Genomic DNA, 27,379 nt, shown 5'->3' on the forward strand with positions numbered 1-27,379 from the left:
TTCAGATACATTTTTTCTATTTTTTATTATTCAAAGGAAAGGAGGTTTTATAGATGTTTAATTTTTTAGCATATTATTCTAAAATGAAAGTTTTAAAATTTAAAATTCTTCATAAAATGCATTTGACTTAGAAAGTAACACACTAGAGTAAAAATCTCTGTGAATTCATAGCATGACTGTGCAAAGCCAAGTGAAGTATTTTACTAATAGATGTTTGAATGGGTGTGGTGAACATTTATAGTACACTGGGATATTCTCTGGAGCTAACCTGGCAGAGATGCCGTTGTTTTATTTTTCCTGAAAAGCATAGCCTTTACTTGCAGGACCATCCAGCAGCTCTGGACATGGCTGCTGTGACCAGGCTGGGCAGGTTACAAGGTTCCTGGTCCAGATGGCCCCACAGGAGCTTGAGTCACCTACAGAAGCATTTGGCTTTGCTCGTTGGTCTGGGTTTTTTTGTAACATGTTGTGTTAGGTTTGGATCGATGTCTGCTTTAGCAGTCATGCTACCATTGCACTCTCCCCCTGCCCATCCTCTGCAGTTTACTCTTTCAAAGTCAGTGAATGAAACTGTATCTCACCTAGGTCAGTTTCAGCTCCAGGGTTCTCCAAGTGTAAAGTCAACCGCAGAACCTCAGAGTGCAGCCCGGCCTCTTTCTCCAGGTCACATTTCAGTGGCTGAGCCTCTTCCTTGAGAAGTAGGAAGTCAGATGAGTTGCCCATTTCAAGGCAGAAGGAAAGCTGTGGGTCAGATTGAAGGTTCCAGTTTCCCTCATCGCACACAGAAAAATGTGTGTCCTTTTCTCAGCCTGAACCCAAGGTCCAGCAAGTCCAGGAGGAATGTGTATTGCCGGGGTACAAAGCTTCATGGAGGAACTTTAATTCTCAAAAGAATTCTCTGCGCTTGTCTTCCTGTATGTTTTCTATATGAGAGGAATGGAACACAAATCCCTAACTGGGAGACTTTATTACCAATGTTTAGGAGTATAAAGTGTTACAGTTTTAGGGAACAGTGTAAGGTTACACTGGAAAATTAAGCAAAATACTATTTTATTTAAATAGTGAGTTTTCTTGAAAGCGTTGCATATTTGGGTAGTACCCTTCTTGATACTCTGAGATGCCAGGAGTGTTTTGTATTTCTTTTCATATCTTTATTAATAAGAAAGTTTCACTCCATTCCAAATTAAAAATTTACTCATCCCATCTTACTCTTAGCAGTATAAATTTGTGTAGAAATACAATTTTTCCATAGGTAGGAAGCATTTTGCTTATTAGATAGAAGTGTCCACTGCTCAAACCTCTGACCACTGAGCAGATCCAGAGGGCACCATCTCTCCCAGGAAGTCTCATAGTTGATGAAATCTATTATGCCCAGTCCTGTTCACAGGTCAGAGGCTCTGGAGGGAGAACTGATACCTTTCAGGCTTAATACATAGGACAGACTAAAAGTCCTCAGTTCTTGCAACTAACAACAGTCCAGACAACCCGATATCTGCAGTTACGAATGCTTAGCCAGAAAAAATGAAATCTTGTCACGGAGGCCTGAATGTCTTATTATTCTAGAGTTATCTGGAGTAGGGAGAGGAAGTATGCACTGACAAGTGGGTGAAAGTAATGCACTGGGCAAGAAAAGTCATCAGCTTTAGAAAAGAAATAACTCCCCTCTGTTTGTTAATACTCAGTGAAACATGGCCAACTGGTCCAGACAGACACTGCATAGGTGTAACTCGTATGTGGAATCTAATTCAGCAAGACACTGCAGAATGGAAGGGGAGATACCAGACATTTGGAGGTGGGGAAAATGGGGGGGGGGGATGTTGGTTAAAGACACAGATATTTCAGTTATGACTTATAGGTGTCTATTCTACAACATGACAGCTATATTTAATACTGAGCCATGTGCTTGAAATCTACTAAGAAAATAGACGTCATATTTGTACCCCACTACACACACTGATGTGACAAATCTAAGGACTTCTTCATGGTATTGTACAATGTGAGAATTTTAAAAACATCATAGTAGACAACTCCAATATTCATATTGATTGTGTCTCAGTCAAGATGGAAGGGAAAAAACCTTCAACTAATCCAGAGAAGGTTTCACAATAACTGCTATGCCAGTGTTCCAGGGGGAGAAACAAGTATGGGGACCCTCATTTCGCACCAGTTAAATAAATAACAAGTCTGCATTTCTTACCCAGCTGATGACAGTGAGGGTGGGTGGCTTGCAGGTCCCATCAGATTTCCCAGTGGACTTAGAGGGAGGGTGAAAAACAGTTAAACTCCCAGTGATTGGGAAGCATTCCCAATCTTCAAGTTAGTGAAAAGCAGTGGTTTTGCCATTCATTAAGATGCTGAGATCCGGGAGGAGGTACAAGGAAAGGAGTGTTGTGACAACGGAGCCCGCCTTCAGAGCACCAGCCTATTCCAAAGAGAAGGAATGAACACACTTGGCAACAGAAACTGAAAATTGAGAGACTGCAAATTAAGACTCTATTTGCCCAGCCAGCATAATTTATTCTCTATTTTGGCACTGGCTACTCCATTATTTCCCCTTCTGCTGTGCCCGTGTCCTGCTCTCCATTTAACCCAGGGAGAAAGGCGACAGCACTTTGAGCTGCTGGAGCTGTGAGGCTGCTGTACAAACACTTCACTCAAGGACCTTCCTGGCTTTCAGTTCTCCACCTGTGTCGTAGGAGCTGCCCTCCAGTCTTGTGTCTACTCAAGGTTGTTGAGAGTCAGTCACTCCCCAGATGTCACCACAGTGTGCAAAGGAAGCCTGAGAGACAGTGAGTGTGTCATGACGCTGACCTCTGGTATTAGTACCCGCTGCCAGATGAACTTGTCTTGCACAAAGGTTAAACTACCTGCACTCTATGGAAGCAACATCATAGGCTCCTGTATACTTTCACATCAATTAGCCTCTCTTCAACAATAGGAAAAGAAGATCTTAATTAATAGGAACTTAAGCTACAATGATAACTGGTTCCACTCACGGCAAAGGTTAATAATGAATCCACATGCAGTTTGAAAATGTGACAATGTTCCATAAAAATATAATTTTCATTGTAAGCAAGTTTTCTGTAGAGATAATTTTTAAAGCATGTGTGTAACAGTAACACTAATTTTAATTGGTCTTCCCCATTGATGAGAAAGGATCTGGATCTTGCTAGGTAATGCATTTTTTTCCCATAATAGCCATTGTTGCTTTTGGTTTTCACTTCTTTCTCAAGCCCAGTTTTAGCCAGCTTAGGTTTTTAAAGAATAAGGATATGAGTGAATTTTGTTTTAATGTCATAGTTTTTATTTCATTATATATTTACTCCATACCAACAGGTTGATTCACCAAAGGCTACAAGGAAGCCAGCCAATGAGTTCCAAGCTAAGTTCACAAGGAAAGTCTGCAGCAAGACAAGAGCAGTGCGGAGGGAGGAGAAGGAAGAGAGCCAGCCCACAGTGCTGCTGAGCAGGGCAGCAGCACCGGTGAGAGCTGGGTGGAGGGCTTTTATTGCTGTTACATTTGAATCAATGCATTGGGAATACAGACCCACTCCCTGCCCCCATGGCCAAGGTTGTATGATTTTGTCAAATGAGGATAGAAATATCCTGTCCTCCTGGTAAAATCAAAGAACCATGGAGTATTTCTCACAGGAACAGGAGCAAGCCCACAGGCGGATAGATCTGATTACTTCTCCCAACCCCTAAAACAGGAATGAAGCACACTTGGATTTCTTTTACCACCTACAGCCCATTAGGGACCCTCCCCTGCATATTATACACTTTACGTGATTCCTCTACTCTATTCCTTACCATCCAACATAAGGGTAGCATCCTGTCAGCAGGCTGAGTTTGGAATTGTTTGGATGGAGAGTACCTTGCCCCTTTACACAAGACTCATGCAGGCAACAGCAAAAGCACCTCCCCACCCCCCCACCCCACCCCACCCCACCCCACCCCCAAGCCCACATCCTATGAAGGGAAAGCAAAGCATACAGAATTTATCTGGAGAGAAAAGGAAAGTTCAATTATGTCAGAATAGCCAGTGTTTCCTTTGATTTGTGCACCATCATTCTCAAATGGTTTGAAGCAGTTCAGTGTGGAGCGGGTTAATTTAATACCCCACCTTTCTCACCCTCTACCCAAGACAGACTGATGTATGGGGCAGCTGGGATGTTAATCACTAAACTGAGCGCTGAATTTGGCTCTGAACTTCTTGGCAGCTGAGTCAAAAATTAGAAGTGGAGTTATACATTTCTCATCCAACCAGCAAACAAGTTTATCAGAGGGAAATGTGTTGTTAGTGCGCAAAGGAACCTCTTGCATTTATTCAGTATGAAATAGCATTATTTGTGGTTTTATTTTAAACTTACATGCCAAAATCTATTTCAAATGGGCATATTTTATAGTCCCACTTATAAAGTTAAACACAAATACTGCGTGGAGACAAAAATCAGAAATGCTAAGTCTTTAGTATGTACTAGAATCTCCTGTCCTGCAGGGCAGGACGATCCTATGAAAGTAGACACCCAGGTTTCAAGGAAAGAGATGCATTCACATTGGCCTGCCTGGCAGTGGGATGCTGGTACAGATGTCTTCACTCCGGCATCCTCTTCTTTGTTTGCTAGGTCCTTTGACTCCAGTGTCAGTTCAGAATCTCACCTCGAGACTGGCTTTGCCTTTTAAGAAAGTCCATGACCAGGAAGCAATGCTGCATGCAGTGGCATGCAGTCTTTTAGGCCTGCCCCTTTCACTCATTACCGTTTATTACATACCAATAATTCCTTATCATTGTGCAATTCATGGATCCACTTCCCTTCTAGTGGACACATGAATCATTTCTGGTTTAATATATTTATAGAAAGTATTGTTATTAATTTTGCCGAGTCTACTATGGACATTTCAGACATGGAATTACTAGATCGTTGGACAAATATGTTCAATTATAAAATTTGGCACATAGGGAGGCCAGATGGCTTACCAAGTAAAGATGCTTGCCACAGACCACCTGGGTTTGATCCCACGGATTTACTTGGTATAAGGCAAAGATTGACTCCCACAACCTGCCCTCTGGGCTCAATACATGAGCCATGGCATGGGCATAGCTCCCCAAGCTGACAAACAAGCCAGTGTAAATGTTAGCAGATACGCACGATGTGCCTGTGCCTTTTATGTGTGTCATGCTGACACTTCTTCACCAACATTTAGTGTTGCCAGTCCTTTACATTTAACCACGCTCACATATATATTAGCATTCACTTCTGAGTACAGTTATTTATATGACGCCTAACAGCACTGATGTAAATGGCCATGTATATATCTTCTTCTATGGAGTGTCTTTCCAAGGGCTGGAAATCATTTACATAGTCTACACATAAGAACCTTGTCATATTTCTGTAATATGCCTAGCCTCTCCCTACCCCTTTCTTTAATACTGTTCATTCATAGTTGAAGTCTGACTCTGAATTCCCATGTACAGCATGAGGGAGGAGTTGAGATCCACTCTATACTTGCCTTACCAAAGCACAATATTGTAGAACTGCTTTTTCTTTTCCTAACTGAATGGGCTTGGATATTTAAAAAAAAAAAAAAAAATCAGCCAAGTGTCTCAGTGGGACTAATACTGGGGAGATTCCTCCACTCGGTCAGACTACATGTATCACGGTTATGGCACATTCTAAAATTATGAGTGCAGCTCCTTCAGTCTTTAAACACTGAAGAACAAGCTCTAACCTGCAGAGACTTGCTCCCTCTGTAAGATGTTTTTAAATAATTGTCTTCCATACAGTGTATTCTGATCATGGTTTAACCTTCCTGGCCTCGGCCTCTTACCCAACTCTACTCCTCTTTCCTCTCTCTCCCTAGAAAACAAACTGGGGGAAAAAAACAGAAAAGAAAGAGCACAAGAAACATACACACATAGAGGCAAACACACATGCACACATACAAAATCGGAAACCATAATATATAAGCAAAAGATCCACAATGTAAAAACAAACAAGCAGGGAAACCCAAACAAAACATGAGACACAACATCTCTAAAATACCATTGTGGATTGGAGTCTGCTGAGCTTGTTTTATTTATGGCTTCACATTGTCATCATATTAGAAGAATTTTCAACCTTAACTTCATCTATGCTGTTTCTGTCATTCGTCCTCTTCCTCCTGAATTCCAAGCACATACATGCATATAATATTACTTCTATGCCAGCTGAGGCACTGAGTCTTTAGCCTTGCTGTTAGGCATTTCTTATTTTTTTAATTGAATATTTTATTTACATTTCAGATGTGATCCACTTACCCCATCCCCCCACCCACACACCCAGGAACCCCCTATCCCATTCTACCCTCCTCCTACTTCTATGAGGATGTGTCCCCCCACCCCCCTCACTCCCACCTTCCCACCCTTGAATTCCCCACCCCACTCGGTGTCCAACCTTTATGGGACCAAGGATCTCCTCTCCCACTTATGCCCAACAAGGCCATCCTCCCTTACATATACAGCTGGAGCTATGGATCCCTCCCTGTGTGCTCCCAGGCTGGTGGTTGAGACCCTGGGAGCTCTGGTTGGTTGGTATTGTTGCTCTCCCCAGGGGGACACGAACCCTTTCAGCTCCTTCAATCTTCTAACTCCTCCATTGGGAACCATTGATCAGTTCAATGGTTAGCTGTGAGCATCTGCCTCTGTATATGTCAGACTCTGGCAGACCTCTAAGGAGAGAGCTATATCAGGCTCCTGTCAGCATGCACTTCCTGACTTCCATATCAGCATCTACCTTTGTTGACTGCACATGGGATGAATACCCAGGTGGAATGGTCTCCAGATGGCCACTCCTTCAGTTTCTGTCCCACACTTTGTCTCCATATTTGCTTCCTTGAGTATTTTGATACTTCTTCTAAGAAGGACCGAAACACCCACACTTGGTCTTCCTTCTTCATGAGCTTCATGTGGTCTGTGAGTTGAATCTTTGGTATTTCAAGCTTCTGGGCTAATATTCAATTATCAGTGAGTGAATACCATGTGTGTTCTTTTGTGATTGGGTTACCTCACTCAGGATGATAATTTCTAGCTCCATCCAATTCATTGTTTTTTAATAGCTGAGTAATACTCCATTGACTCCAGACAACAAAATAACCCTATTAAAAATGGGGTACAGAGCTAAACAAAAAATTCTCAACTGAGGAAACTCGAATGGCCGAGAAGCACCTAAAGAAATGTTCAGCATCCTTAGTTATCAGGGAAATGCAAATCAAAACAACCCTGAGATTCCACCTCACACCAGTCAGAATGACTAATATTAAAAACGTAAGTGATAGTAGATGCTGGCGAGGATGTGAAGAAAGAGGAACACTTCTCCATTGTTGGTGGGATTGCAAGCTGGTGCAACCACTCTGGAAATCAATCTGGCGGTTTCTCAGAAAATTGGAAATAGCATTACCTGAGGACCCAGCTATACCACTCCTGGGCATATACCAGAAGATGCTCCAACATATAACAAGGACATATGCTCCACTATGTTCATAGCAGCGTTATTTATAATAGCCAGAAGCTGGAAAGAACCCAACTGTTGGACATTTCTTTAGCCTAATGACAGGGTAACTGTCAAAGCATCGGGGTTTAATTAGCAATTGAACCTGTCCAGTAGCAGTCTGAATCTTCAGTATTGATTTTCAGTTATAGGACTGGATTATGTTTTCATATCTCCACTAAAATCCTTTTTACTTACATTTAACTTTTCCTTTAAGTCCTCAAGAGTTAGTTTGATACCCATTGTGCATGATTGTAATGTGTATTCAAGGTTAGTGATGCCCTCAAGATGATCTTATGGAAGTAGTACTGTTGTCATTTAGGGCTATTTGCTCTAGGATGATATTGCTGTGTGTTGTGGGATGTTCGCTAACACTCCATGTGTGTGTTCACTAGATTCTAATAATGCTTCCTCTTAGTTGTGACAACACAAATATGTCCAGAGACTATGTTCTCTTTTGTGAAGGAATACCACTCTAGGTTGACAGCCAATAGACTACAGATAGGCCCTTGCTACTCATGGTAACCATTTGTGCTAGAGTTACCCAGTCTTGAGGTAACAGACTCGTGGATATGGATATATATATATAAAATATTTGGTATCCTGGAGGAAAAAAGTCAATTATTTTTTCTAGTGATGAAGACTATCAGTAAAATTTATTCCCATCTGAATCTCACACCTCTCCTAAATGTATCTTTTGTTTGTTTGTTTGTTTGTTTTGTTTTGTTTTGCATTGTCTCAGATAGGATCTCACTTTGTAGCTGTGGTTGACCTGGAAGTTGGTATGGAGATCAGACTGGCCTTGAACTCAGAAATCTGAAGGCATACACCACCGTGCCTGGCCAACACATTCTCATGCAGAAATCCTTTCTGACCTTTGAAAGTGACCATGTGTGTGTGGGGGGGCGGGGGGGGGACTGAAGACAAGCTGCTTGAAGGGTGGCATGAGCTATCCCTGAAGAGGACAGACATTTGACTGCTCTATTAAAAAGGAAGCTATCTTTTTATAAATTACTCAGAAATTGGTAGGAAGAGGGGGTATGCCGGAAGTCACCAAGCTAAAGCAGAAACAAAAGGACCTCCTTCAAGTTAAGTAGTGAGTGGTCAAACAGTAGTTTAACTGTTCCTGTTTGCAGACACAGGAAACAGTGTCCCCCTGCTACATGCAGCACAGCCCCAGGGCAGCACAGCCATAGCCTTCCAAATAGGTCTGTGCTCCTGATGTGTGGAATGTCAACAAGGGGTGTTAATGGCCAGACTTGCTTGGTGTGTTGTTTTATTTAGCACTGTTAAAGAGTACACAATAAATGCCTTGAGAACTCAAATCTAACAAAATATATTTCTTTCATAGGAAAACTCAAGGACAAGGAAAATACATGAGTATACTGATATTTTCAGTGAAATGCAGAGTCTTCGACAGACACCCAGCTATACAAGTTTCCAAGGTTCATATTGTAAGCCCTATCTGGACTGCACCAGTAGAGATCCAATCAGGAAGCCAAGATCCCTGCCTCAGTACAGATACACGCCCACAGGGAATCTGGGAGTTACAGACTTGGAAAGTTCTCCAAGGTTTTGGCCTACAGGTTTTCAGTTGAGTCTGAGTGAAGAGACAAAGGCAGACGTGTATTACTATGGATTCACTATAATCTGCCTGGTGATATTAGTATTTCTAGCTTTGTATTTTCTCTGAAGTCATCAAATAAATTGGTTTTTGCTTTTGTTTTTATTTTTAAACAATTTTTAAACATTCCATCTCTTCACAGGTAGGTTCCATTCAGGGTTTTCTCACAGACATTTTCAAGGTAATTGGCTTTAAAAGAGAAAGAGAGAGAATATATTTTAAAAAAAATTTGGGCATAGTCTTAAGAATTAAAATAGTATTTTAATTTACTATTGGTTTTTCTTAGAAAATTATTTCTCCACAGAATTTCAAAATATTTTCTTAAGATCACCACGAAATTTAGAAGGCATAAATCTTTTTGATCAAAGATACTTTGAAAGTTAAGGTATGTTCAAAGATAATACATCTCATAAGAAACTATCATAATTTGATTAAATAAAGAACAACACATTTAAAAGCCATTAGGTAACCTAACTACATATCCACCTTCTGTAACACATTCCCCAGAGCCAGGTTCATTTTATAAAACATGTGAGTGGCATTTCGTATGTCATGACCACTGACTTACCTTACTACAGTAGGGACATTCACCAAAGAAGAGGTTAAAACTCTGTCTGCTGGTGCTCAGCCCTCTCAGCCACTGCACAGAAGAAAGTGCGGGTCATGTTAGTAGACACATCCCATCCAGATGGACTTTGACTAACTTGGTTTTATAAAAGGGAAATTATTTCTGAGCCCATGTCCAGTTACTATTATATTGAATACATGAAAAATCACTATTAAAATTTGGAATATAAACTTTTGATGTATAAGCAAATTATGGACCCTTTAAGACTTGGCTGGCAAGTATACACTTTACATGTAAAAGAAACACACACAGAGACTCATATAAGTCCACTACCTAAACCAACTAATCACATATCAACAATTTCTCTGTGAAAGTATATTTGGATTTTGAGATTCTGATCTTAATTCAACAGTGGGTTACTTTTCACTGTACTGACTATGAGGCAATCCATTTTTTAAAATTAAAATGAATATTCAGTATTGCAATAGAAAGTCCACATTCCAGTATAGTTTCCCAAGGAGACGTGGTATTTTTGTGATTGTCTAAGGTAAGATAACTGTCCCTAGGTTTCCTACTAAGAAAGGATAAACAGCACCCACTACTATCCATATCTCAGGAGGGAAAGACGGAAACTTTTTGGCATTTTCCTACTATAAGATGCTTTGCACAGAAACACTCAATCATACAAGCTGTGCCCTAACAGGACTGCTACAGGAACTGACTGAGAGATGAAAACACAATTCATGTAGAAAAGAGATGCTCAGGTCAAAAGAACCTTTGAGCATTCCAAAGAGAATTATTTTATTCATTCTATGTGTATATGCAGCCTGTACAGTAGCACAGGCTACCTACTCACTAAGTGCCTTACCCCATCCTTGCCTTCCTCACCTGGCAGGTCTACAGAACTTATAGAGTGGTAGCAGACATTTAAGGAGACTTTAGTTATATACATTTATTATTTGTCAATATGCTATTCATGGGTATATTCTAGATTATTTTTCTCCTTGGGATTTTTGGCAGACTCAATAGTTTATGAGATGAAGAAATGAAGCCTGTGAATGTGTGAAATTAACTAGTAAAAGTAGTTTGTGGCAAACCAGAGGACTACTTTAGTAAACAGATTATTTTAATACTTTGTTTCCTGTGTAGAGAATTACTAGTTTTACCTCATACAAGCATATTTGATGGAAAGGCTGTCCACACTGGGGATTATTACACACTTGATCAGGAATGGCACCGTTCAGGTGACGGGCATAACAGATTCCACAGTCCATGCTAAAGGCCTTCAAAAGAAAAGTGTTTGTGCTTAATGTGGATATGGAAGATTAAGAAGAATGAATATGATATAAACAATATTTGTTTCTATATCTGTGTTTTAAGTATGCTTGTGCACAGGGGAACATACAAGCAGGGATAACATCTAGTCTCTTCACAGTATTCCCACTGCACTTAAATATACACAGATTTCATTTCTGGCTGGCAAGATTTTTATGTTTTAGCCATTTTTCCATATACATAATCATTCTTGTGTCTACCCAAAGACAGATCTGACATGAGCTAGTGAACACCAAGTCACACAATTCTGCAGCAAAGGGAACAAGAAAGTCATCTCTATCACTTAGTATTAACAGCAGTGGCTCACTCCAAAGCCCACCCCACCTTCGTTATCTCTACAGTATCAATGGTACTGCTCACTTCTAAAAAATTATTGCTGTCCTTCATAAACTTACAGCAAACTAATTAAAACTGTACTGTAGTCATCCATAGCAGACAGTAGAAAACCCAAACATCTCATTAGTGTCTCTTTTCTTTGTAGTTTAATAAGTGTATCTGTCATTAACCACTTCCCTGCTGAAGATCATGAATAAAGCTCCTGTTTGAGCACCTAGCTAACGGAGAGTTGACAAGTCCACTGATGCCAGTGGCACTTGTAACTAAGAGCTCTGTGGTGCAACATTCTTCTAACTTCTTTTCTTTTTCAGCCTTGTTTTCCTGGGAGAAGCATTTAAATTTTATTATTAACATAAGGTAGACTATTGAAGCAATAATTAAACTTACAGAGTCTTCCAAGATAGTACGAGCTGGAAAATCAATTTCTAAAACATCTTTCAAATTTTGTAACAGACTATTTTCTGGATCCCTAAAAGCAAACAAACAAACAAACAAGTCTATAAAGTTTGTTAATCCAATGGACAGTGCCAGTCATACTGCCAAGGTACCTACCATAAATGAATGTTACCACTCAGCTTGATTCCTAGGGGTTTTGTCACTGTGGATATTAAAAATAAAAGGTTTTAATAATTTAGGCTTCATTGCTTTTGTCTTGTATCAACCACTGCCACAGCATTGGGTTAGCTTTGGCTTAAAATCTCAATTCTCTCTTTTGTAAGAAAGTATACAGTTCGAAATGAAAAATGTATTTAAAATAATTATAATATTATTATTTTTTAGGCTATTTAATAATGTTGGACAGGATTTTATGAACCTGTTCCAGATCTGTAACCTTAAGATGACATACCATGGTCGGCTCCAAGAAAGCAAAACTCAGGAAGCATAGTAGGGTGCCTGGGGTCTACCTCTATGTTTATGGAAACATTATTCCCTGAAATAAAAGAATAAGGCTTTTAGATGTGGCCTTCAGATTGTCAAGCAAGTCAATACAAATCCATGCATGCTAATTTGGGCACCTATTTTATCTCAAGAAAAACAAGCAAATTATTTTTAGGGTTGTGTAGAAGTAAATATCATTGTTTAGCACTGAGATGTATTTTTGAAATTGTGACTATTATTAAAGATTTGGGGACTTCAAGTTTCAAAAGACACGACCAAGATTTATATGATTAATTTAAATTGGTATGTTGCTAATTATGTTCCAGTAACATTTAATAAAAAATTTCAGTGAAATTATAAAGGCTTTAATATATAGAAATCATACTTTAAGGAATAAGCTAAATTACTTTTCATAACCTTTATTACGAGCTTAGTATTTCATATAATTGTGGTCAAATGTAAAAAAATCTAGTATAACAACTGGTAAAAATTGATACATCTAAGAAAACTTATATAAAAACTTTGTATTTGTGCTTTTTGAAAGATTACAAGTGTTTAGTTCACATTAAGCAGATGTTTGTCTTATTTAATACCTCAAAGGAACTTTCTGAAGCTAAGAAAAATGACTGTACTTAGCACTAGATTCTTTTACCAGCTTCACTGTATTGGATATGTGCAAATTCCACAAGGATAGTTGGCGAGGTTATGGAGTGTAGTTATGATCAATTTCAGCTCATGTTTATATCAAGAGTGATATGATAAATTCTATAAGTTTTGTGCTAAATCTGGCAAAACATCGTCAAAGTAAAAAAGAACTATGTGGTATAGACATTCAATAAGAAAAATTAAACTTGCCTACTTTCATTTATCAGTACAGAGCACATGCTTCCCATTCATCTCAGGCACTGTCGTCTGCCACAGACCAGGAAGTGCTGCTGCCTAGGCAGTGGCTGTAGGAACACATCTCCCCACTCTAGGGTGGCCCTACAGCACATCACTGCTTGAGACAGGAAGAGGAGCTAAAAGTAAATGCAGAACGTGTCTACAGCTTGGCTGTTCCAGCTGAACTTTAAGGATACTGGTAGAAAACGTAGTTCAAGAATAATTATTTTAATGGAGCAACGATGATAATAAATCATGACATTTCTCTAAAGAAAATGTTTTCAGTCTCAGCATCTACTTGTTGACAAATACACTATAATTGGTTAATTATTCCAAGTTAAATATTAGTAGACGTTCTCAAACTGGAATGTAACATGTTGCTTGGAAAGTGCTGGGGTAATTCATCTCGCCAGTTCCGCCAGGTATCATGCTGAATAGAAAGTCCAGAAGCTAAGCCACTACTGACTTCAGAATGATTCCCATCATTGTTTCAAAATGTTTATTGAAATTCATCCTCTACAGTAGCTTTTAACAAGACCACAGAAAGAAAAAAAGAGGAAAATATTAAATGGAGACTCTAAGTAGCTATTACCATCATGTGGTGAGAAATATATAAAAACATAAAAATTTAGATAAAAATCCAAAATTTATAAGAAGGTTAAATGCTACCACAGGCTCAGCTTTGATTGCTCATGAAGAAGATAACCATCTGTCAGAGATTAGGGCACTGTAGCAACACTACAGCCATGCTTGTTCTTCAGCCACTTCTACGTATTAGAAAGTAGGTGTTCAGCACATACGTGGGCTCACATGGTGCCGTATGTCTCAGTGGCATGACCCAACTCAGTGTCCTCCCTCTCAATATTCCATCAGAGAGGACTGCCAGATCTTCGCTCCCACAAAAGATGAAGGCTTTGTAATTTCTAACCCGGGCTTCCACTCTAAGTAGCATTCATTTGGAATTACCTGCAACATGATTTCTGTGCAAAATTAACACTAATTAACCACTGTCTGAATGTGGCTTCCATTGGATGGTCACCTTTCATAACCAAACACCTCAGCACTTCCCATCTAAAACATTTACATTAACCATGTAGTAATACATTCCCAGGAGTTTCAATAGCTGCATCCATACAAAGAAATTTTATTGAAGATTTTAAATGCCATTTTCAAATTTATTTTTGCAAATAACAGAATAAAATCAGACACCTGCAAAAAGTCTCATCTTTCTTCCCTACCTAATGCAATCCTGCGTGCTGTCGCACTCCGGGAAGGTTTCTCTGGTTCCAGCACCCAGGTCTTCTCATCAATTTCATCCATAACATCCCAGAACGCCTTCAGCGTCTCTAATGCCACCAAGAACTGATTATAAACATTTACCAAGGAGCTCTGTGAAAAGATGGAAGATAGGAAGTTAATATGCTCTTCATCCAGCAAATCAGTTTCTACTCAAAACACTGCTCTCAGGCCGCAGAAGCTGCATCACTCCCGAGAGTGTGGACTCTGACAGGCACCAGGGCTCTGCTGCAGGTTTCCTTCCTTCCGTGCAGAGCGTTAGCACAGGCTTTGTCACTAGGCTGCATTATCAAGAATGCTCTTCATTATGTATAGAAACAGAAATCACATAAAGTGATATATATATACGTATATATATAATATATAGAGATGCCTATGAATAAAATTGTTGATATTATATCTAATGCATTGACATATACCTATAATGTTAATACAAATTACATTTTTGCTCTACAAAATGAAATTAAATACAGTGATATTCATAATTGGACTAGATAGATTAACTTGAAGTCTTAGCAAATGAACAAGCTTTGCAGACCTAATTAGTATAAAACTATGAAAATGTGTTTTTGTTGTTGTTGTTGTTTTGTTATTTGTTTTGTATTGTGCTGGGGATTAAGCCAAGGATGAAGCACATACTAGCAAGTGCTCTGCCACTGAATTTTATCTCCAACAAAGATATGCATTATTTTTTAAGATTTCAAAATCAATTCCACAATTGATTTTTAGTCAACCTGTGAATTCAGTTTAAATACATTAATCATTACAAGTTAACTTAAATATAGTTCACTAAATAAACCATGAGCATTTTATAGTATAATTTATATTTTTTCTTTTAGAAAAGGAAAGTATTTCTCATAAAACAGTGTGATGCATTTAAAAGAACTATTTGCCGAAAGTTTTTGTACGGCAGTTTAAAAAGAGTAAGTAGTTTAGTGTTTCAAATAACCAAAACATATACCAAGCCTGAAAATGGTTTGCATGTATTCATTCAAAACAAGTGACAAAGGAACAAACAAAGAAGCGAATTTCCTAAAATGCTGCGGGCTGGCACTTACACTCACCACCCCATCCCTGCAGTAAGGCTGTAGTATGAGATGAATCCTTGGCTCCTTTGGCAGTAATGGTTTCACACCTGTAGTCTACTGACCTACAAGGGTGGGGCTGGAGTGGAAGAATAGGGGCTAAACCTTATGTCTGAAGATAACCTTATGAACACTGAAGGGAGAATGTTCTTTTTATAGTGTGCTACATTATGGTACAGATGTAAGTAACAGAATCACACAGCTCTATGACTAGCTCTTACACAGCTAGGAATGAAGTTAGTATACCCGGCTTTCTCTGTGTTCCATCTGAAACTACACCTATGTATTTCATCAATGAATTCAATGTTGACCTAATGCTTAACCCATTCAAAAGAAATGACAAGGGTTTTTTTTATAGTAGCATCTTTTACTTGAAAGTATTTACAAACATATTGTCCATTTCACCTACATACAAAACATATTGTTAAAAATGCATTTTGAACAATAAGTACTTTTAAAATAAGAAAATAGCAGTTTAAGAGAAAACCAAACAACACAAATAACCTACAAACTACATATAGGTGGCAGAAAAGGGAACCTGGAGTCTAACAGCCATTATTAGACTTTACTAGAAAAAAAATTTCAGAATAAATGCTTCAAGGTAAGCATTCTAGGTAAGAAAGGAAAAAAAAACTTTGTTAGCAACCTCAGGGATGGAGGAGATGGGAGTAAAATCATCTCCCCAAAAGCCAGAAGTCATATTCTCAGTCGTTTGATTTGTCAAGTCACACACACTGAGTTTGAAATTATCCAATTAAAATACTATGCTATTCCTATATGTTAACAATAGCATTTATACAGATATTTCAAAACAGTGTGACCAAAGTTAATGTCAAAACCCATTATTACCAGGAAAGTAAGTCTCTATTTTTTTAAATAAAAAAGCCAACTCTTCATTCTGTAATATGTACAAGTTTAGAAATCACTACTGATATAGTTGATATATTGATATAGTTGGTATATTGACATATTGATAAAGGTTCTTTCTGTCAACTTGAAAAATGCTAGATGAAAGCCCCAGTAAAAACGAAGTACGAAATCTTTTGTAAGAGCGACAGCTCTTAATAAAGATGGAAGAAACCATAAAACCATCAATAAGGACATACATCAACCTGAGCTCATGGGCTGAGGGTGAGTGTGTAAAAGTCATGCCTCTTTTAAAAGATATGGAAATTTCATTTATTTACAAACTAAAGACACCCCTACCTTATGATCTAGCAATTCCAGTCCACGAGAAGTGCAAAAACAAGTGCATAACAACATGTCTACAAGAATGCCTACTGCAGCCATGATTACAAAATCCCCAAACCTGCACAAGTCCAGATATGCTGCAAAAGTAGAAGAGAGAAAACTAATAGGGACAAGTTCTTAATCTTCACCATCTCATGTACTGTGTGTCCATTTAAATGATGTTTAAATTAAGTTAAAATCTATGAAGGAGAAGACGACAAACTAGTACCTGCCAGGACCCTGCTAGTTCAGGAAACTTATCCAAATTGTACTGTGTTTAAATATGCCTAAAATAAACTGCCCAGTGTTAGACTCTAGAAGTCTAATCCAACACCAGCTACTGAGTCATGTTTGGTGGTGTAACACCGTCCCCGGTGCACAAGGAGCTAATGGCTCGCAGAAGGTACAGATGGTCCCAGAAGGAAAAGGCAAATGCAAGGAATGAGAGGGGCTGCCATGCTTTGAAGGAAAGAGGGTGCAACCATCATGTAAGGCCTCGGGCAGCCTCAGATGAGGCCAGAGGGCCAAGGATATTAGCAGGGGCTAGGTGATAAAAGCCACTAAGTTTAGGGCAGATGGAGAGACAGAGATGATACATTAATAAGGGCATGAATTTCTAAGCAGGAGGTATTAGCACCAAGTAATTGTGCTACCAGACAAGTTCTAAAGTGATAAAGCTGTCTGAGTGTCTTTTATCCACAGATTCAAGGGTCTCAGGTATGGGCTGGTAACGTGACACTTCCCGGAGCAAAGATGGGTAGAGAGAGAAAGGCTGGGTTGGGGCTGGCAGCAGCTGATCCAACAGCCAAGCTGGAGCAAAGGCCCTTAGAAAAGGAAGTCTGTCCATTTGCCTAAGAATTTCTCGAATTCATTGTTTTTAATAGCTGAATAATACTCCATTGTGTAAATGTACCACATTTTCTATATCCATTACTCTGTTGAAGGACATCTGGGTTCTTTCCAGCTTCTGGTTATTATAAATAAGGCTGCTATGAACATAATGGAGCATATGTCCTTGTTATATGTTAGAGCATCTTCTGGGTATATGCCCAGGAGTGGTATAGCTGGGTCCTCAGGTATTGCTATGTCCAATTTTCTGAGGAACCACTAGACTGATTTCCAGAGTGGTTGCACCAGCTTACAATCCCACCAACACTGGAGGAGTGTTCCTCTTTCTTCACATCCTTGCCAGCATCTACTATCACCTGAGTTTTTTATCTGAGCCATTCTGACTGGTGTGAGGTGGAATCTCAGGGTTGTTTTGATTTGCATTTCCCTGATGACTAAGGATGCTGAACTTTATACCTTTAGGTGCTTCTTGGCCATTCGAGTTTCCTCAGTTGAGAATTCTTTGTTTAACTCTACACCCTATTTTTTTAATAGGGTTTTTTGGTTGCAACTCAATCACAAAAGAACACACATGATATTCACTTACTGATAATTGGATATTAGCCCAGAAGCTTGAAATACCCAAGATTCAAATCACAGATCACATGAATCTCATGAAGAAGGAAGACCAAGTATGGGTGCTTTGGTCCTTCTTAGATGAAGTAACAAAATACTCAAGGAAGCAAATATGAAGACAAAGCGTGGGACAGAAACTGAAGGAGGCATTGTGTGGAGACCATTCCACCTGGGTATCCATCCCATGTGCAGTCACCAAAGGTAGACGCTGATGTGGAGGTCAGGAAGTGCATGCTGATAGGAGCCTGATATACCTGTCTCCTTAGAGGTCTGCCAGAGTCTGACATATACAAAGGCAGATGCTCACAGCTAACCATTGAACTGATCAAGGGGTTCCCAATGGAGGAGTTAGAGAGAAGACTGAAGGAGCTGAAAGAGTTTGTGTCCCCATGAGGAGAGTAACAATACCAACCAACCAGAGCTCCCAGGGTCTCAACCACCAGCCTGGGAGCACACAGGGAGAGACCCATGGCTCCAGCTGTATATGTAGAGGAGGATGCCCTTGTCAGCCATAGGTGGGAGAGGGGATCCTTGGTTCCATGAAGGCTGGATGCTGAGTGTGGGGGAATTCGAGGGTGGGGAGGTGGGAGTGGGGGTCAGGTGGAGGAGCACATCCTCATAGAAGCAGGAGGAGAGCGGATGGGATAGGGGCTTCCTGGGTGGGGGGTGGGGGGCAGGGGGGGACAGGAATGGGGTAAGGGAATAACATCTGAAATGTAAATAAAATATCCAATAAAAAATTTTTTTAAAAGACACTATAAGCAACAATATCAACCATATAATCTCAGAGAAATAAATTAGGAAAAATATCCCATTAAAAATAACTTGAAAAGAAAAGAAAAACAAAAACATTACCTAAGAATACACACCTAAGCAAAAGAATGAAAGACCACTACAATAAAACCATAAAACATTAAAACAGAAGGTAAAGGAAGATACCAGGTGATAAAAAGAAGTAACTCACCCTGGGTTGCCAGAGTTAATGTTGTAAAAATGGCTATACAAGCAAAATTAACCTACAAATTGAATGCAGTGCTCTTAAAAGTTCTGATATCACAGGTGAAAAGAAGATAGCCTTATTTCACAAATAAGAGTAGGGAAACAGTGTGAACCAGCAAAAGAATAAAATTAGATACACATTTTTTACCTTGTACAATATCATAAGTTTGGAATTTTTATATGAACTTTTAAATATTAAACCCATTTATGAAATTGGTCCTATAGAAAAAAATACCATATCTTCAACCTAAGACAGTCAATTTCAAGTCATATGAAGTAGTCTTCACACAAGTTTAAAACAATGTAAGATTAAATAAGCAAAAAACACAGAAATGGATAGTGTCCTTCCTTATCCAGTTCAATACAGCAAATCCGAACAATGATTCTACTAAATGTTAGGTCGATATCGATATCGATGACACTATAAAGTATGGCAGGTAAGATCTTCATGCATTAACAGTCAAAGCTCCAGCCCCACACTATGCTTTCTATGTCAGTTACATCTCTCTCAGCAAACATCTTAGTCAGTGTTCTATTGCTGTGAAGAGACAGCATGACCTCAGCAATTCTTATAAGGGACATCTTATTGAGGCTGGCTTTCAATTTCAGAGGTTTTAGACCATTATTGTCATGGCAGGCAGCATAGTGGCATGTAGTCAGACATGGTACTGGAGAAGGCGAGCCAAGAGCTGTATATCTGGATTAGCAGCCAGCAGGAAGAACAAACTGAACCACTAGTAACTTAGTCTGAGCTTCTGAGACTTCAAAGTCTGCCTCCTCCAACAAGGCCACACCTCCCAATAGTGCCACTCCCTAGTAACCAATTCAAACCATCATGGCAAGTAACTCAGTCTCAGCTTCATGTGGTAACTGCCTTTCCTTCCACAAGATAATTATAAAGAGAAAAACGTTTACTTTACCTCACAGTTTGGATTTACCAGTCCCAAACTGATAAAGCACTGTTGTGTTGGCCAAGCAATGAGGGGGCCTATTAACAAATGTGGAAGAATACACTCCTCAAGCACAGCTAGAAAGCAAAGAAGATAGAAGAAGAGAACAAGGTCCTTCAATTTCCTTCAGTGACCTAAGGTCTTTCGACATACTGCAAGTCCTGAGCTGCCAGTGACACCACTCTGCAGACCAAGCCTTTATGTGGCCTTTGGGGGATACTAATCCATGTCATAGCACTTCTACACTATGGAGATCCTTCCAAGATTTCAGAAGGATCATCTATATAAAATGTCAACTGCTCGATATATAGTGTGCCTTTACATGTTCAAAGCAAATATTTTAAGACGTATAGTTCCTGATTTAAAAATTTTTGTATCCTATTTGATTTAAAGACAAATCTAATAGGAAAATACTTGAACCATGAATACTTACATAATTAACACATAAAGTTATTTAAGGCATAACTAAAATAGAAACGAACAGACATCAGCATAAAATGGGGAAGAAATAATTTCCTAAAGTCAACAAGCATATGATCTAACAGAAATACCGCCTTGTGAGTGAGACATCACTGCTCTAATTGCAGAGCTACACAGTGGGCAAAGAAACAGTTTCAGGGTTCGGAAAGGTGGGGAAAAAAATGAACTGCTTGGAATATTTGAATTGTGCAAAGTAACTTTTCCTCCATCAGATGGCTCACTGCCATGGTCTCACTTCTCTCTCATTATCTGACAGCATTCCCATCATTCATCACACTCTATAGCAGGACATAAGGGAATTGGTGACTATTTTGCAGATCCTATGGGACCTTAATCAATACCCTTAACTCTTTCCAAACTAATCAATCTTAGATCCATTATGAATCTGTTTGAACAACTTTGTTCTATTTTTTCCCACTGATTCCTAGTTAGAATGGTTTAATACAGACACACAGACACAGACACAGACACAGACACAGACACAGACACAGACACAGACACAGACACAGACACAGACACAGACACAGACACAGACACAGACACATACTTTGTTTTTTATTTTCTTCTTTGTACTTTTTATTTCCTATAAAACAATGTATTATTTTTATAATACTAAAAAGCCTATGTAGAAACTGGAAAAGATGATCTTTTAGATTTCTTTGCATTTCATGATGTTTAAAATATGCTAAAAATATTAATTTAATAAGACAATTTCAACCTATGCCAGAGCAACTGGTAAACTAACCCAAAATGCCATCATTTATGCAGATATTCCCAAGAAGATGATTAAAGAATATGAAATGAAAGAATGAAAATGCACAGTAGAGCCTGGTGTGGTGGAACACACCTAGAACCCCAATAGTCAGGAAGCTGAGAAAGAAGACCAGGAGTTGACAGCCAGTCTGGGCTTCAAATACAAAGTCTACATAAAAACCATTTTCAAACAAAACAAAACAGATGCAGGACAGAAGGCAAGAGAAATGAATAGCTCACAAACAATCAAACTCAACATACACACAAAAGGCTAAGTGACCTTCAAGTCAATACATTCAGAGGCAAAAAGTGTTTCATAATCAAAACAACAACACAAAAGCCTTTCAGCTAAATCTTAATATGGTAGGAAGAGAAATGCTAAAGAGCAATGACTTCCAGAATCTTGTATCATAGATAGATATAAAGATGGATAGGGAGACAGAGAGAGAAGGAGTTGGAGGAAGAAGACAATAACTATGAAACACTATGAGAAAGCTGGAGAATATCCAGAAGTTGAAAAAACATGGTGACCAAGTAAATTTGATTCCACCTACTTTAAAATATTTACAGTAACGAGCCATATGAAGGTACACCGATTACAATAGGATTTATTTTAATGTACAGTAGGGTTGAGATAGGAAAGAAGTACTAACAACCCAGCTAGCTCTAGTATGTGTGCTCTAGTTAGGGTTACTATTGTTGTGATAAAATACCATGACCAGCCTGGCAGTGGTGGCACACACCTTTAATTCCAGCACTTAGAAGGTAAGGCAGGCGGATTTCTAAGTTCAAGACCAGCCTGGTCTACAGAGTGAGTTCCAGGACAGCCAGGGCTACACAGAGAAACCCTGTCTCGAAAAATAAAAAATAAAAAAAATAAAAAAAAAATAAAAACCCCAACACCATGACCAAGCCCAAAGCAACTTGAGTCCAAAGGGCTTATTTGGCTTACACTTCCACATAATCATTTACCATGGAAGAAACTCAGGAGAGAAACTCAAACAGGGCAGGAACCCGGAGGCAGGAACCGATGCAGAGGCCATGGAGGGGTGCTGCTTACTGGATAGCTTCTGGTGGCTTGCTTAACCTGCTTTCTAATAGAACCCAGTAACTAGCAAAGGAATGGCCCCACTACAACAGGCTGGGCCTTCCCAATAGAACCCAGTAACTAGCAAAGGAATGGCCCCACTACAACAGGCTGGGCCTTCCCAAACCAAACTTTTTTTTTTTTTTTTTTTTTTTTTTTTTTTTTTTTTTTTTTTTAAATAAAAAGCCTACAGGCTTGCCTGCTTATTTCCATTTCTTAGTTGAGGTTCCCTCCTCTCAGGTGACTTATGCCAAGATGACATAAAACTAGCCAGCACAATGAGTATAGGGAGGACAGCCACATAGTTTAAAAGGCAGGAAGGGTAAGGCATTTTTAAACTACGACTGCTTCTGAAGTATGAGCTAATGAGTAGGAAACCAAAGGTTTTATTTGTCCCAAGACTAGATGATGTACCTTTCAAAAAGATTTATTTCTTGGCTTCTATCACACTGTCATCTGGAAGTGATGTGTGCTTAGGTCTAAACTCTTCAAACAAACCAAAAACACAAAAGAATACCTACCTGTTCCTGAAATGAAATATTTTCTTGGGCAGGAGATATGGCTCAATGGTTAAGAGCACTGATTGGTTCTCTAGACGTCCTGAGTTCAATTCCTGGTAACCACATGGTAGCTCACAACAATCTGTAATTGGATCAGGTGCCCTCTCCTGGTGGATCTAGAGACAACTATCTTCTGAAGATGAGCTAAGTGTACCCTTATACTTAAATAAGTATTTAAAATATATATTTTATGTTCAACAAATTACCTGGGGGTAAGAAGACCTATGAGGTTAATATTTCATAGCCCACTTCCAGCAGACGGTTAAGAAGTTACAGACACTTTCCATATACTGACAAAAAGTCAAATGAACAACTCTGAGGAAGGTTACAATTCTCTAAAGCCAAGGAAATCATCTGAAAGAAGCCTAGTCCTACTTCTTATGAACAGAGTTTAAACATACTGGCAGCAAAACTTCTTAGAAAGTCACATGCAGTAGCATAGGGTTTGTTCAACTTTGAGAAACAAGTCAAATAATTGAGACACAAGAAAAAAGCCAAACTTCTGGACTTTTTAAGTGCCTTTGGTGTATTTACACTTGTCTTCACCATCATTATTGCACATAACAGTGAGTATTTCTATGAGCCTAAGATACCCCCAGAAAGTAAAGGCTAAAATAAGGGCTAATATGAGGGAGAGTGTTTGAAATGAACATAAGGAATGGAAATGAGGGACTGACTGACCACCACAGGGAGCATCCTTTTGAAATGATCCTGCGACAATAAAAAGCACTGTGAAAAGCTGAAGAGGAAATTCTCCTTACTAACCTTCCAGGGAGCCTTTAGTTACTGGTTTCCATGCTCCATTGAACGACTGTCACAAGGGGTGTAAAATCTCACAATCTCACGTGTACTCCCATATCCACAGCTGCCTCAGGTCTCCCCCAAGACTTCTGGACCTGTTGCTAGGAAAGCCCCAAAGAGAAGGAGGGTACTCCATTACGGAGCAGAAGGAAACAGCATGGTGGAGTGAGACCAAGGGAGGGAGGGAGCTGGGAGGAATCAGCAAGTGACACCAGTTTATGAAAAACATTCACCACAAGAAATCAGCTCATAGAAAGGCTTAATGGTAATCAAAGGATAAAAGAGAATCTCTGTCTGCATGAAAAACTGTCCACTTGGGCTTTCCTCGAAATTCAAGAGTTTTCTATATAATTTAAACACAAGTACATTATTAGTACAGGAGTGGAAAATGAGCTTAACCTATAGGCTACCTCACCATACTCATAATAGCATCATAAAGACGAAGAAAATTTTAATTTTGACAAAGTTCAATTGCCAACAAGTTCCCCCCTAGATGTTGACTTTGGTAACTATCAAGATGTCTTTGTCTAATTGAAAGCTTCAAGTATTTTCTAGGATTTTTTTCCAGAGTTTTAGAGTTTCAGCTTTTATGCTATGCTTCTTATCCATTTTGAGTTTATAAGAGTTAGAGTTCAATCTTTGGCACAGAGACTTCAATTGTCTTCACATCATTTGTTGAGAAGACTACCCTTGCTGTACCCATTTGTGTGCATCTCTGTTGAGTACCAGTGTCTGTGAGTCTGCTCTGCACTTCATGTCCCACTGACCTATTGTTGACCCTTGTGACACCAGATTATCATAAGAAAAGCAGATCTTTAAATCTTTAAACCACATGTGGTTATTCTTCCATTTCAGTTCTTCAGTTATTGGTCTATCAATGTCCTTTCTGTTTTGATATGATTTTAAAGTAATTATCAGGGCCACTAGGAATAAACTGAACCTTTCAGTTTGTATGGAATCCACAGGTCAATCAGAAAAGGAATGAGATATTAACAACTCTTAATTCTCCAACTCACAGACATAGTTCACATACAGATTTGAGAAAACGCGCAGGTACTTCAGCAGAGATGCATGTATGTCAAGCTCATGGACAGAGGTTTCACCTTTAGACATTAAGAAAATGAAATTTGAACACATTTAAGATACCATCAGATGTCCACCTCAGTGCCTATAATAAAAGCAAGGGTCTGAGCACAGCAAGGGTCAGCAAGAAAACAGCAGAATAGAAAGTATCAGACACTATTGTTAAAAAGGCACAACAGTACAACATTGATAAATACTTCTTGGTCAAAAATCAAGCAAGGTTGATGACTGGGTTTATTTCTGGGTCTATAATTTGATTCCATTGATCAAATATCTATCTCTATAACAATATCCTGCAGTTTCTATTACTATTGTTCTGTAGTAGAGTTTGAAACCAGGGATAGTGATACCTCCAGAAGTTCATTTACTGTACAGGATTGTCTTACCTACCCTGTTTTGTTTGTTTGTTTGTTTGTCTGTTTGTTTTTCCAAATGAAGTTTAGAATTGTTCTTTCAAGGTCTGTCATGGGAATTGCATTGAATTTGTAGATTGCTTTTGGTAAGATGGCCACTTTTACTCTGTTAAACCCATCTTTAAACACAATCTTCTGATATCTTCTTCAATTTCTTCCTTCTGAGACTTGAAGTTCTTGTTATACAGGCCGTTTACTTGCTTGGTTAGAGTTACACTAAGATATTTTATATTATTTGTGGCTATTGTGAAGGGTATTGTCTCCCTAAATTCTTTCTCAGCCTGTTTATCATTTATACAAAATAGGGCTACTAATTTTTTTTTTTTAGGTAATTTTGTACTGAGCCACTTTGCTGAAGGTGTTTATCAGCTGTAGGAGTTCACTGGTAGAAGTTTTGGGGTCATTTACGTTTACTATCATATCACCTACAGATATCCATACATTGACTTCATCCTTTCCAATTTGTATTCCCTTGATCTTCTTTAGTTGTCTTACTGCTCTAGCTAAAACTTCAAGTATGATATTAAACAGATACAGGGAGAGTGGGCAACCTTGACTCGTTCCTTGTTTTAGTAGAATTGCTTTAAAGGTTTTCTCCATTTAATTTGATGGTGGTTGTCGGCTTGCCATATATTGTCTTCATTATGTTTAAGTATGTCCCTTGTATTCTTGAACTCTCCAAGACTTTATTATGAAAGGATGTTGGGTTTTTGTCAAAGCCTTTGTTAACATCTGATGAGATAATCATGGGTTTTTTTTTTTTTTTCTTTCGGTTTGTTAATATGGTGGATTACACTGACAGATTTCTGTATGTTGTACCATCTCTGCATCTCTGGGATCAAGTCTACTTGATCATGATGAATGACCTTTTTGGTGTATTCTTGGATTAGGCTTATGAGTATTTGTGTTTAGCTATGCACCTTGTATCCCTAAGCTCTTCAAGACTTTTAACATGAAGGAAGATTGGATTTTTGTAAAAGGCTTTTTCAGCATTTAATGAGATGATCATGTATTTTTATTCTTTCAGTGTGTTTATATGGTAGATTATATTGATGGATTTTAATATATTGAACCATACTGGCACCTCTGGGATGAAGCCTATTTGATCATGGTGGTTAATTTTCTTGATGTGTTACTGGATTCAATCTGTGATTATTTTTTTTTTTTGAGTAATTTTACACCAGTGTTCATAAGGGAAACTGGAATGAAATTCTCTTGCTTTGTGGAGTCTCTGTGGTTTAAGTATCAGAGTGACTGTGGCCTTAAAAGAATGAGTTTGGCAATGTTGCTTCTATTTCTATTTTGTGAAATAGTTTAAGGAGTATTAGTATTAGGTGGGTGTTTTTTTGAAAGCTTAGTAAAATGCTGTGCTAAAACCATCTAGTCCTGGGATTATTTGGGTTATGAGAATTTGATGACTGCTTCTATTTCCTTACAGGGTTAACAGGACTATTTAAATTGTCTACCTTATTTTGCTATAGTTGAAGATTCCTTTTTTGTTCTCAGCACTTGTAAGACTTTCAGAGTACATGTTCACATGGTAAAAAGTTCACTACAAGTTTGCACATAAATTCAGGCCATAAATTGGATAAGAAGTTTGTAACAGAGAATGTGTACATGCATATCCACTAGGAGCAATTATCTGGCCAAACATTCATCATTTGTTACTAGGTTACATGTTCATGGAAAGTTAAAGACCTAATCTTTCCTTTAAGTTTTATATAGCTAAACCCAGTCAATATCTTATCTCCTGTTTTTGCACTTGTTGTCCTGTGGTGTATATCTTCTTTATGACCTTCAGTTAATGGTTTTTGCAATCCCTTGGAGTGTTTGTAATTCCTTGTAAGTTTTAGAAGTTTGTTGTTATCTCAGAAGCAATTAAGCAGTTCTGTTATAAAAGGGGCTCTCTCTATATGCCTTGCCATTTGGAAATCATGGCGACCCTAGCATGCTAGTTATAGAATAAATGTCCTCTGGTTTTGCATACAGAGTCTGGGGTCTTCCTTCAGTGAATTTTGGACCCTTACA

General features: G+C 38.7%; 2 protein-coding genes across 3 annotated transcripts in view; one reads left to right on the plus strand and one right to left on the minus strand.

Annotated features, from left to right (window-relative positions):
- The window catches only part of Vrk2 (VRK serine/threonine kinase 2), a 109,692-nt gene extending 100,473 nt beyond the window's left edge, over positions 1-9,219 (plus strand). For both annotated transcript variants that reach the window (XM_034508796.2, XM_076937987.1), the window contains 2 exons: positions 3,337-3,483; positions 8,878-9,219. In XM_034508796.2, the coding sequence (XP_034364687.1) occupies positions 3,337-3,483; positions 8,878-9,219 (489 nt within the window). The remainder of the gene's footprint in view (positions 1-3,336; positions 3,484-8,877) is intronic.
- A 14-nt stretch (positions 9,220-9,233) lies between these two features.
- The window catches only part of Fancl (FA complementation group L), a 71,228-nt gene continuing 53,082 nt past the window's right edge, over positions 9,234-27,379 (minus strand). Inside the window, exons 8-14 of the mRNA XM_034508799.2 lie at positions 14,389-14,539; positions 12,237-12,320; positions 11,942-11,987; positions 11,777-11,858; positions 10,885-11,001; positions 9,719-9,790; positions 9,234-9,339 (exon numbers count right to left, since the gene is read on the minus strand). Coding sequence (XP_034364690.1) covers positions 9,304-9,339; positions 9,719-9,790; positions 10,885-11,001; positions 11,777-11,858; positions 11,942-11,987; positions 12,237-12,320; positions 14,389-14,539 — 588 coding nt within the window. The 3' untranslated portion in view covers positions 9,234-9,303. The remainder of the gene's footprint in view (positions 9,340-9,718; positions 9,791-10,884; positions 11,002-11,776; positions 11,859-11,941; positions 11,988-12,236; positions 12,321-14,388; positions 14,540-27,379) is intronic.

Source organism: Arvicanthis niloticus, chromosome 7 (assembly GCF_011762505.2).
Source record: "Arvicanthis niloticus isolate mArvNil1 chromosome 7, mArvNil1.pat.X, whole genome shotgun sequence".
In the NCBI taxonomy this organism is placed as follows: Eukaryota; Metazoa; Chordata; class Mammalia; order Rodentia; family Muridae; genus Arvicanthis; species Arvicanthis niloticus.